The sequence below is a fragment of the Chiroxiphia lanceolata genome, chromosome 6 (assembly GCF_009829145.1).
Source record: "Chiroxiphia lanceolata isolate bChiLan1 chromosome 6, bChiLan1.pri, whole genome shotgun sequence".
Classification (NCBI taxonomy): domain Eukaryota; kingdom Metazoa; phylum Chordata; class Aves; order Passeriformes; family Pipridae; genus Chiroxiphia; species Chiroxiphia lanceolata.
Window position 1 is genome coordinate 20,021,796 of NC_045642.1, and position 12,981 is coordinate 20,034,776.

Consider the following 12,981-nt stretch of genomic DNA (forward strand, 5'->3'; position numbering starts at 1 on the left):
GTCAGAGTTCATCTGAAGGATGCTGTCAACAATATTTTTTTATGTGAGGTATTCAGAATGTAAGAACTGAGTCACAGAAATTAAAACTATACACACTCTCAAATTCCACTACAGTCACTTAAGTAAAAAGTCTTCAGCACTTCTTTGCACAAGGCCAGCACAAGGCCACGGTCACTAAAAATGCTGAATCTAATATAAAGCTTAGATTCTGACAACAATGTCTGAGGCTAGAAACACCACTAAAATGTCATAGTCATATTTAGAGATGATAGTGTCATGGTTTTTCATGGCACATGAAGTCTTATCTCTGCTGGAATAGCAATTTTCATTTTAAATTAAAACTTTCTAGTGGACCATACTAAAATTCAGGAGAGATTGAAATCCAACGATGATTCAGAGTCCAGTTTGTAAATGAACTGTTTCAAAACTGCACCTGAATCTCTTCATCACTTTCTGCCCGGTCACAGTGGAAGGCATATTAAACTCCCACACACACTGTACAGCAGCACTGCTGCACACCCTTCAGAACCATTCTTCTCAGGATTACTGCAAAACACTTCTTCCTCCTAAGGCAACCTAGAAACACTGAATGATTACAGAAAGAGACTGTATAAATGCAGGAAGAGAAAATATATGCTGACACCATTAAAAAGAGTTAATTTTCCTCCTAGAGAGATTCAAGTAAAGCCTAACTCCTTACTGAGGAGTTAAGGGTTAAGAGAGGCATAAGTTCCATCTAGAAAGGAGCGTGACCTACTTTGCAAAAGAAATGTGGCTTTGTGGCAGAGGTTTTCACTAGCAATTAGTTTGGAATCTGATAAAATCAAATTTTGGAAAGCAAAAAATCTCAGAAGTTTTTTTGACTAAATTGAAAAACAATCAGGGAAATGGTGATCCATAACTAGAGAAGTGACCTGAACATTGGAATTACACACACGGAAAAAACAGTATTAAGGTTTTAAGAAAACTATCTGAGAAAGGTAGCTTAATTCTACTTTCCACTGGTTTTTGCCCCTCTGTTGAGATATTTGATCAATTTCAAGTGACCAGAAATTTAATTCTTCTCTCTTCCACAGCTCAAACAAGGGGAAGGAAGAAAAAAACCATAAGCATCCTGCTTTCCCTCACTTAATTTTGCAGAAATACATTTCACATTACATGTGATGTTTAGCCACCAACAGTTTGACCACATGACTGACATTCCCATGATGATTTGGAAATATTGAGAATGTTCTCTTTCTAAATCCCCAAAGATTATGTGTTTTTATGTGGAAGTCCATGTAAGAAGTGAAGCAATCCAAGCCCTTTTGGCAGCTTAGATGACCCTCCATTTTCCCACTCCCCCATGGCCTGTTCTCCCTTCCCCCTCTTCACTTTATTCTTTGGCCATAACCACAGCACCAGCAACCATGCCATTTCACAAAGGAACACTTAAAAACAGGTTTGACAACAAATCCTGTTACATCAAAAAAAAAACCCAAAAAAACCCCACCAAAACAACAAACCAAAACAACCCTGAAACCAAAACCTGTCTGCATTACTTCCAAGCAATTCAGTTGTAGGAGAAAAGCAGCTTACATACCAAAAATATGCTTAAGCAGAATTTAGGAAGCATACATTTTTCATTTATTTTACCTTTCAAAGTAAAGCTGTTTTGATTAGGCATTGGTGAAAAGCTTTTAGATAAAATCATCTAATTATCTACTTACAGAGCAAGCAACACATGGGGCAAGCATCTTTCTTTCCCAGCATGCTCCAAACCTGGTGTGGTGGAGCCACCTGTAGGGTGGTCAGCCACTTGGCTCTGTTATCTCCACCTAGTCTGAACTCTAACAAAGCATTAGAGGTTAAGAGAGGTTGTATTTCGGGGCTGGCAACCAGCTGGAATGAATATCATCCATGTATTCCAAACAGGGCACTGCAGAACCATCAGCTCTGCAACTAATTCAACCTGGGTCAAAGATCAGCCCCAGGGCAGGTTTCATGACCACAGATACTGTATAAAAAGCACAAAAAAAGTTTACTTAATAAAAAACCAAAAATCATCTTCTTTAAAAAAGCTCTATGAATTTAAATAACAACTACAACCAAAGCAGCTATAAATAATGTTCTTTCATTTACCTGCTCAAGACTTCAGACCTGTATTCCTCTTTGCATCATCCGATTCACCTAAACAATGACATTAACTCTACAGAAAGTCCTGGTAAGTGAAAGATGTGAAGAGTCTTACCAAGGAGTAGAAGGATTTACCTGCTGAAAGCATGCTTGAACTAGATTTTCAGGGAACAAGTTTCGGATCAAATCCAAGAAAGCATCCAGACTAGATACTTCATCATTCTTCTTCCCTTGACCAAGCTGTTTCTTGAGTTTCGGATTCCCTGGATGGATGGCTAAAACCAAAATCACACCCAGCACAGCAGCAATAATAGTGGTGGACATGTAGTAGACCATGGCTCTTGTGCCCAGTCGGCCACTTGCTTTAGCATCTAAACCAGACAGTCCTGCAGGTGTTTTATTTTAAGAAACAAACAAATATATTGATACTCAATATCCAATTCAATAATTATAAAATAAAAACCTTTATAATTTTCAAAGTTTAATGACTGCCTACAGGTACTTACTTTTGTTCTAGTGAAGTTCTCACCACTAGACAGATTCTCCCTATAGTTCTTATGTGAGCAGCATCTACTGCTAATAATTTATAGAGAACCATTTAAGATCCCATCTAATTGCAGACATTGTAGGCATTGAAAAATAGAGAAGATATCAAACCATTTTTTGCCCTTGATTGCTGCAAACTGGTCATGGTCTGGTTGACACCACATCTTCAAGAAGGCTATGCTTACTAGTGTTATGCCATCTTATTTGCAAGGTCCAATCCAGGAATTATATCAAACGGTATACTAAGAAATTTCTAATAGTAGTATGTGTGCGTGTGTTTGAAATGAAATTCACTGGAGCATATACATATTAAAACCAACTAAGTTATTCAGAAATTAATTCTAAAATACACACCTGACAGGATCACACTACTGTTCTTCCTACACCACAAAAAGCAAACAAGGTGATATCTGTAGAAAGCATCTTAAAGTATTTATGGCTAATAGATCTTACCTGTGATTAAACTGGAGATAATTAAAGGGAGGATCAGCATTTTTAGCATCCGCATAAGTATATCTCCTGGGAAGGCTATTAACATGATGATGTCAGGGTCAATAGGTGTTGCTAGACGAAGAAGACCCCCACACACTGCACCCAGGATAACACCTGGGAAAATAATAACAAAAAAGAGCAGGTAAGTAACTTAAGAATAGCTGAATGTGCATTGATTATCCAGAAGAACAGCCCAGAAGAAAAATGGTTACACGGGGCAGCTGATCTTTGGTACAACACAGACTTTGGAAGGGAGGGATAGTCAAATATAATTCATATAATCATTCTACAGCTAATAAAATTGAGGCATCAAGAGGTGGAGTGATTTATATAAGTCCATATAGAACTGACAGAGGAGTCAGGGTTAGGATCCAGCTCTTCGGAGTACAACATTTAGCTCTCAACATAGGAATGGTACCACTTGAAGACAGGGTCAGCATGAGTAGCTGTTCTACAGTCTAAGAAAAACCCTGCAGGTTTAGGTAAGGTAGAATAGTCCCGTAAGGAAAATACACTGAAGTTGCATTTGGGGCACTTTGGGACAGAGTGCCTGATCTGGAATACTGCACATATCATTGAAGAATACTTGATTCTTAGGACTCACATATTACTCTGTTCTTTTGATGGTCTGCATCCTTCTCTTTGTGCTAATGTTCTCAGATCACAAACAATCCCTTCATCCATCTCTTATGTAGATTTCCACAGTGATAGCACCTAAACCTCCCTTTCAGGATTGAGGCTGTTAAAGCATAGTCTAGGGGAAAAAAAGGCCATGTTTACTTCCATAACATGGCCTTTATGAATGGGCATTTTATGTTTACATCCAGGATGCCTTTGTTTTCCTGATTCCAAGCCCACATCTCAAGTGTAATAAAACTCGGTAGCAAAGCCTGAGTTATGATTTTCAGCAACTATGACTCTTTGAAGTATCCGTTTGATACAATGAAAAATACCTGTGTATTTAAAACTTTTTTTGGAACAGCATCAGGTACCTTTTAAAGATGACTCTAAGCAAACACTTCAACAGTATGGAGTTTTGCAGGCTGAAAATATGGACGTGACATCTGCAGCTCAAGATCAGTTGCAGCTGGTCTTTCAAAGAATAACACAATAAGAATATGTCTACAAATTTGCTGCATTTGGCTGTTGGGCTTCCAGTGAAAAAGAAACAGGCAAAGAGCCAGTGAACCACAATAAAATGTCAAACTGTTCTGTATTTGGAAGCTGCTAAAGCCAGAGGCAATATTCAGGATGAGATCATGGAGTGCTGGCTTACAGCTACAGAAAGGGAAGACAAAACTTAAAAGCAGTGGAGTGTAAACTGAGAGATAAAAGATGAAGGAAAGGAAATTTTAAAAAGTTTTTGTCTTTTTTTTTTTTTTTTTTTCCAAATCACTGAGAGCAAAGATGTGTAGTGCATTTAGTTCTACTGAATGACATTGATCTGACTGGCTTTGGGGCTGAAATCACAGTCCATTCAAACCAGACACAGAATGTATCTCTGTGGTGTGGATTTGCTCCATGCTGTGTCAGTAACACCCTGCACACCTGACTTAAAGCGACAATGTCCATGGGCATTTTTCAGCTGGAACAGCTGATGACCACAGACAGGGACTGTGGTGCTACATGAACAAATACAGATACACACAGATTGTCCAGACCAGAGGATGTAGCTTACCAAACACAGTAAGAGTCAGGAGCAGATTCCTGTGGAGTGACTGGCAGAACTGCACACATATGTTCCCAGATCTGTGCTCCACTGGATTTAAATGACTTTCATGCATCCGGACTTCTACTTGCTTAGGCATATTGTTGGCACTAGAATAAAAAGTGAAAATCAAGTAAAAGTTATAGCACAAGATGCCAAAAGAGAGGGGAAAGTCTGGATTGCTTCCATCATATATAACTGGGGAATCTGACGCATAATCCATCGCCTCCCACATTTCATAAACACTGCATATTTACTGCTCTGAAGAAGTCTCTGAAATGGCAGTGGTGCCTTTATGGCATTTTAAAGGTGTAGTCTTTATGGTATTTTTTGCAGTTATTTCTCAAATGCTAGAGATGTAAACAAAATTAATTCACTGGACACATCATTCCAAATGTTCCATGGACTAAACTACTGGTTTGGAGCTGGAAAATTCAGTTTCCCCAAAGACCGTGGCTGTTTATTTAAGTAGGAGAGATGGCTGAACAACAAAGTTTCTGCTAGCAGGAAAATGCAAATTTTAATACCTTATTTAATTCCAATTCAGAATAATAGTTTAAAATTGAGGATTTATATGCAAAATAAAGCATTCAAGAACATTTTGCTTAATCTTTCAAAAACATTTAATTTTAACATTAATATTTTATTGTAATGTAATCAGAATGCTGAGGTCAAAAGAATATTTTTAACTTGGTTGTAATGAGACTTGAACAACTGCCACTGAAAATTAGTCAAAAACTATGCATTCTCTAAGAAAACCTTTGGTTTTATTGAATTGGCAGTGGTTAGAGGAAAAATTTTTTTCACTAACTCTGGTTTATATTTGAGTAAGTGATACATACAGGACTGCAGGACTTCAGAAGTCATGCCTCTAACTTTCTCAATGCCTGAGAAATTGTTAGCAATAGACTCCCTTGTATGCAAAGTATTTAAATGTGTTTGAAAAAAATACCAGAATACTATGAATCAAACATTTCCCCTAAAAGTTAAGGCTGTCTACTTAAATATGAGAAATAGGTAAAGAACAGGTTTTTTATTATCCAGAAAATATATTTTTTGAGATCTGGTCTTATGCCAGACTAAGACAAGATTTTAGAAAATTTTCCTCTACAACAGTTGACTGAAGTTTACAGACCTAAAACGGGTCTGAAAAGATATATAAGGTTTCAATGTTCTCAATACTAAGCCATTCCCAATGAATCAAAATTTCTTTTTTCATATATTGTATAGCTTGTTGTGTTTGTGAAGTTTTTCAACAGAAAGTTATGATTAGACTGTAATAAGAATTCAATCATTTTGATATAAATATTTCCATGATTTTCCCTTTCAAATTGACATTGCATTTCATTCCAATACATTTGATTGTTAAAAAAGTAGCACCATCTGAAAATGTATTAGAGTTTTGTTTGGTTTTTTTTTAAGGGGAAAAAACCCTCCAAGCGTTGTAATCTTTATTCTGCAATCTCAAAAATATTTCACAGTGCTGGTCACAATGAGACGTGCTGCTGCTGCTGGAATAACAAAGAACACCAGTCCACATTCAGACAGCTCAAATGTGAGGCATGCCTACTTCTTGAAGACTTATGAATGCAAGTATCAGTGATACATAAGGATTAGCCAGAGGATAATGTGCATTAACAGTTACTTGAGGAATTACGAGAAAGATGAGACAGTGTCTGCAGTTTTCATGCACATGGGCCACAAAGCCATGAACTCACTGGTGGAAGTGTGCCAAAAACCCAAGGAACTTGGGATCCAAACTTTGCAACTGGGGATTACAACTAGTTTCACTTGCACTCTGAACATGAATATATAACTTGTTTTGATCTGTTATTCACTACAGGTTAATTATATATTCCTCTGAAACTTTGAATTATGGACAGCTGAAAGTAATTAAAAAGAAAACCTTAGAGTCTCTTCCATTAGCAAATAATTAGGCAGAACTAGAATGGATCAGTAAACAGAAGCACTTGATGATTTCACTTTGGGCTAATTTTAGTTTGGTTTCCTGGACCCTTTTCTACCTGACACCATGCATATAGCTTCATACCATCTAAGAGAAAGCCACTCATAAATATCTACTTCCTCAGCTGTGGGGCTTTTCTCCAATTCACAACGAAGCATATCATTCCCCTTACACCATTGCTGAAAGTAAGTCCTCCCATGTAGAAGGCATCTTCCAGTCCTGGTCTTGCATTCAAGCCTTATTTCTACTGCCATCCATTTCTAAGTGACAGCATTGTGTTTGCTGGCCAGATCCCCTTCCACTTCAAGCCTTGTCAGCATACAAAGGCTCATGAAGGGAGGTGAAGGTGGACTTACTACCACAGCTGCAGTGGCTACTTCAGGATTATAGCCCAAATAGAAGCCAGCCCTGCTTGAGGCAGTCAAACAACACAGAGCCTCTGCATGATAGCAACTACCTTTTTCAAAAGTTCACCCATGTAAAATGTAGATATCCAAATATCCTCTGAGAAGAGAAGGAAAAGAGGACACAAAGGTCTTTAAAGACATTCCTAAATTTCCAGGAACTTAGTACTGTATTGTGTGCTTCCCTCAAGTGCAAAACACGGGTTTTACGACTCTCCAGCTCTTCAAGATTGTAAGTGTACCTTCAGCATAGACTGAAATTCTGATGAGTATGGGGTTTCTAAAGAAAAAGACCCAATAGGAAAATGCACTAACCATGCAGCTATGTTATGAAAAGTGTGACAGATGAATATAATAACATGAAAAACAGCACCACAAAGGAGTTAGCACTGCTCTCAGAAATAAGATATTTATCACCAGACCAGAGACAAAGCATTGTTCCAGGCTTTTGAGAATGCTGTGGGAGGAGAGAAGGGGAAACAATAGTGAAATATAAACCTTCTGTGAAGGTTAAGAAAAGGATTCTTGTGTAGCCCATGACAAAATCAAAATTTTGCACCAGAAATCTTCTATCCAATTACTAGAAGATAAAAATCTGTTTATCCTCAGATTCACAGAAATCAACTTTTGTCTTATGGACTGAGTCACCTTCCTTGTGCTGGTTTTGTGCCTCTATTTGCATCTTGTAAATTATTTTTAGCTTTAGAAGAATGCAGAACTTTTTGCACCTGAAACCTGCAGTCATATAATGACCTAACTGCAAGAAGTGCCTATTTCAGGCAATGGAAGATGCACAGATGTAAGTTAGGGCAAAATATGAATCAGAGTCTCCTTGATCTGTCTGCCACTGAAAGTGCATGCCCACATGAACAGCTTTCTTCATACCCTGAAGGCCACAGTGCCATGTTAAAGCATGCAGGGAAGGGACTTAAATACATATAAGGCTTTCTTCTGCTCCAGATTTTCATGCTGAAGGAAGAGGTGTTTACTGCACAACTCATGGGCAGTGCTGGGACTCCAACTACAAAGCCAGAAGTGTACCAATCATCAGAGCCACTCCTACACAACTGAACATCACCAATATATCTCTGTGTTAATGGTACCTCTGTAGCTAAGTATATATCACAAAACAGTGCAGAATGCATTTTCGCAGCTCTGATCTCTCCGACATGCAAGTTATTACCTTAGTTAAATAAATCATTTAAATAAATCATTGTTCCACTGCACTGAGCTTCTATGGCTATTCAAACAAAGGAACCATTCTGAATGCTTACCTAAACCCCCTCCAACTAAAACATCTTTTAGTCTAACTACAGTGAAGCCAGAACATAATGACATAAATTGATTCTGCTCATTATTTTCATGTGTCATTGTGACAAGCAGCCAAAGAGCTAAGCTCCAAAAGAGGTCCACAGTGTAATATTAAGTACTGAGACCTTCAAAGATGATAATTTTTTCTACTAACTACAGGTGCTTGAAAACATTGACAGAACTTATAAAAAAATGAACCAAATATTGGAAAATGTGTAGTCACATGAAACAGGAGATTATATGAAACAGCATATACTAAGAGCTAGGTATATGTGGTAGCTTTTGAATAATTTATATGATGTTCTTCCTAGCTCAGTGTCACCTACTCTTCTCCCTTTTGAGGCAGCACTTTTTTCTAGAAAAGAGAGGAACTCCTTTGAGCCCCGGAGATTTGATTTTTATTCATCTTAGTAGAGTAATGCCCCAAAGTGAACACACTCTGTATTTTCACTGATTTCAAATATGCTCTTCTCTGACAAGGTGCTATGTAAGTGAATTAACAGAAATCAGTATCAGAATCAAACTTCAATTTTACTCCCTTTTAAGCAAAGAAACAATTTCTTGCCTAAATAATCAAGATGTTAGCTACTTGCTCTTTCTACTGTCCCTCATCCCCACAGAATGCACATAGTACAAGAAAAAAAAATCTGTTCATAAGCATTTGATTGTATATTATCTAAATATTTACAGTTGGTTTTGCATGTGAGATATACAGTGCTATATGAGATGATCTATTTATCTACACTTTTTAAGCTGCAGTCTTCTTGTCTTCCTGGTTGCTATACAAAATGTGTCAAAATGCAGGAAAGCAATTCATTGAAGCACCAAGGTCCCTGGTATTTTTTGTTCCTATTTCCTCCAAGTGTTTTTCTTAGGTTTTCTCTTAGCTCCCTCTAGAAAAGTCTGATGCCCTTTATCTTTTCAAATGCTTCTTTCTTTCCTGTATTCCCACTGAAGTTTCTAGGACTAAAAGGCTGGGGAAACTGCTTTTCCTTGGCTACCAAATATAACTCCTTTCCTTACTAAAGTTAAGGGTTAACAATTTACACAGTGCATGAGTGACAAAGCCCTTTTATGTTCAGTCAGTTACAGGTAAAGAACTCTGTATCTCCCCAGTACTTACCCAGCTTGTCATAAACCCAGATTACAGACCAGAACCCAAAAACCAATCATCTAAATAAAAAAGGTAGCCAAAGACCATAACTGGGCTCATGAAAACAGATGCTGGGGACAAGGTAAATTAGCAGAGATCCTGTTTAATCTGCTCAAGTCATTTCATCTGTGACAATTAATCAAGCAGGTATTCTCAGTATAAAAGTCTGCTTTGTTTTGTAGCAATTACTTCAATCTAGGTAGCAAGAGCTATTCTTAAGAAAACAACCTTGGATAAACAGGCTTAAGCATCTAAGAACATCTCTTGAGCTACATGTTTGCTGTCAAACCAAACACTGCTCTCTTCTGAAGCAATGAGTAAACAGCAGCTATAGAAGTGCAGTTGTTCTTAGAAGGGTTGGCCTTCTTAAGGAGAAAAAAAAAGACAGGGGTGTAGAAAGCTGATCTAGCTTTCTTGACCTTAGAATAAAAAGCAAATGGGCTGCAAATCTCCTCCTGCCAGTTCCCTAGTACTCAGTCAGGTGGTCCAAAAGTAGTTGGAGCTGAAAAGCCATGGCAAAAATGTTAGGATGAAGTTTGGTGCACAGTAATCTTGGTGACTCCTCACTGAAAGAGCTCCTCCTAGTAATCAGTGGGATTGCATGGGAGTAAATGAGAGCTTAATACACCCTGAAGGATATTTGTTAGCAGCAAGGCATGGATCAGGGTTGTATGTCTTTCCCTTTCCCTGCAGAGACAGTGTAACACCGATTATTAAGGATTACATGCTGTGTTCATGAGAGGGAGTACGGATCTGATCCACCCCACATGATCAGCTTACTCCTACCTCACATGTAGGAAAGGATCTACTCTGGTTGGTCCATAAAAGACAAGTGACTAGAAAAACATGGAACATCACCAGGACAAGAGGGATTTCACTAGCTGGATGTGAGGAGTCCGAACTGTCTGCCACAGCTCTTGTGAAATTAGGGCTCAAGCATGAGTTACCAAGAAACTTCTAGTTTGAGTTGAAATAGTGTTGCCTGCTACTTAAATTAATTAAATGACAACAACAGCTGCTGAGCTTCTTTAGGGAGACAGTCTGTGACTATATTGTTCCACTGTGCCCTAGCACATGCTATAGTATGGGGGTTTATTTTCTTAGGTTATACATATTTTTCAGACCACAGTGGAGCTGGTAAAGCTCATTATATACAGTCACAATATCACAGAACACGCAGGGGAAACAGCTAAAATATTTTTATTGTGCAAAACATGCATTAGCTTTGGCATCACTGTGGCTACGTAATAGCATTTTACATCAGTAAAATATTCTAGTCACGTTCAGCCTCTGCACAAAAATGAAAAAAAAAAAAGCAAAAACAAACACATAAAATACTACAAACAAGAGTAACATAAGCCTCAGTCTGCAAGAGAAACACAAGCCTCAGTCTGCATTAACAAGGGTTTTAAGCCGCTTGCTGCCACTAAGCCCTTCTATTGAATTTTAACTGTATTATGTAGGTTTTTTCTTCTTATTTGTAAGACATTAATGAATTCCGAGTGGAGATTTAGTAATTTACTATGTAGAATGGTTTGTTCTAGGGACTGGCATTACAAGCAACAGCCTGAAGCATGACTTGCCTTTTTGCAGCAGGAAAAAGAACTTTTCTCCCTGGAACAATTTACAAACACATTGTTTCCTCTGAGTTAGCGTTTAGTATACATTCTGTGAGTTTAACATAATCATATGAGGGAGTTTAATCACAATCATATCAGAACAACCAGGGGATCAGGACTAGCCAGCATGGGTAGAAAAGGCAGGTCCTGCTTGACCAACCTGATCTCCCTCTATGGCTAGGTAACCTACTTAGTGGATGAAGGAAAGGCTGTTGATGCTGTTTGTCTACCTGCACTTCAGTAAAGTCTTTGACACCATTTCCTACAGCATTGTCCTGGAGAAACTGGCTGCTTGTGGTTTGGGTAGGTGCACTGTTGGCTGGATAAAAAACTAGCTGGATGGCTGGACTCAGAGAGTGGTGGTGAATGGATTTTAATCCAGCTGGTGGCAAGTCACTAGTAGGGTTCCCCAGGGCTCAGTGCTGGGGTTAGTCCTGGTTAACATCTTTATTGATGAGCTGGACGAGGGGATCAAGCACTCCCTCAGTCAATCTGTGGATGACACCAAGCTGGGTGGCAGAGTTGATCTGCTGGAGGCTCTGTGGAGGGATCTGGACAGGCTGGATCGATGGGTCAAGGCCAATTTTATGAGGTTCAACAAGGTAGTGTGCCAGGTCCTACACTTCAATCACAACAATCCCATGCAGCCCTACAGGCTTGGAGCAGACTGGCTGGAGAGCCGCCCAGAGGAAAAGGATCTGGGGGTGCTGGTCGACAGCAGCTGAACATGAGCCAGCAGTGTGCCCAGGTGGCCAAGAGGGCCAGTGGCATCCTGGCTTGTATCGGAAATAGTGTGGCCAGCAGGACCAGGGCAGTGATCATCCTCCTGTACTCAGCCCTTGTGAGACCACACTTTGAATGCTGCTTTCAGTTTTGGGTCCCTCAGCAAGGACACTGAGGTACTGGAAGGTGTCCAGAGAAGGGCAACAAAGCTGGTGAAAGGCCTGGAGCACAAGGCTCATGAGTGGCTGAGGGAGCCAGGGGTGTTTAGCCTGGAGAGGAAGAAGCCCAGGGGAGTAGTTATTGCTCTTTACAACTACCTGAAAGGAGGTCGTAGCGAGGTGGAGGTTGGTCTCTTCTCACAGGCTGGAAGTGATAGAATAAGAAGAAACTCCCCCAAGTTGCACCAGGGCAGGTTTATATTAGATATTTGGAAAATTTCTTCACCAAAAGGCATTGGAACAGGCTGCCCAGGGAAGTGGTTGAGTCACCACCCCTGGAGATATTTAAAAGATATGTAGATGTGGCACTTAAGAACATGATTTAGTGGATGATTTGGCAGTGCAGGTTTAACAGTGGGATTCAATGATCTTAAAGGCCTTTTCCAACCTAAATAAAGGTGGAATGCTACAATTGTATATCTAAATAGCTGATCAGCAGCATCCTTAGTGATGCCGCAAGGAAGGGTGGTCTACTCTGAATTAGTTACCAGTTACATCTACCTCTTTCTTTTGATTTTTTTAAAGTATTTGTCCATGAGATCATTTAGGAAAACAACTCTTTATGACCTACATGATTTTACAATATTTGAACTTACACTACATTTGTTTGCATTTTTAAAATCCTATTAGAATTATCAGGAGATTTCTGCTCATTAAATGCTACCTTTAACAGTTTCTCCAGCTTTTAAATCTGACCCAGGAAGCTTAATTGTCCAGTGGAGAGAG

The 12,981-nt window shown here is 39.0% G+C and overlaps 1 protein-coding gene across 5 annotated transcripts in view; it reads right to left on the reverse strand.

The window, feature by feature from the left end:
* SLC1A2 (solute carrier family 1 member 2) overlaps positions 1–12,981 on the reverse strand; it is a 91,091-nt gene that overhangs the window by 31,656 nt on the left and 46,454 nt on the right. For all 5 annotated transcript variants that reach the window (XM_032692263.1, XM_032692261.1, XM_032692264.1 and 2 more), the window contains 3 exons: positions 4,832–4,971; positions 3,115–3,267; positions 2,251–2,501 (listed from right to left, as the gene is read on the reverse strand). In XM_032692263.1, the coding sequence (XP_032548154.1) occupies positions 2,251–2,501; positions 3,115–3,267; positions 4,832–4,961 (534 nt within the window). In that variant the 5' untranslated portion in view covers positions 4,962–4,971. Of the gene's footprint in view, positions 1–2,250; positions 2,502–3,114; positions 3,268–4,831; positions 4,972–12,981 lie in introns of those variants that run through there.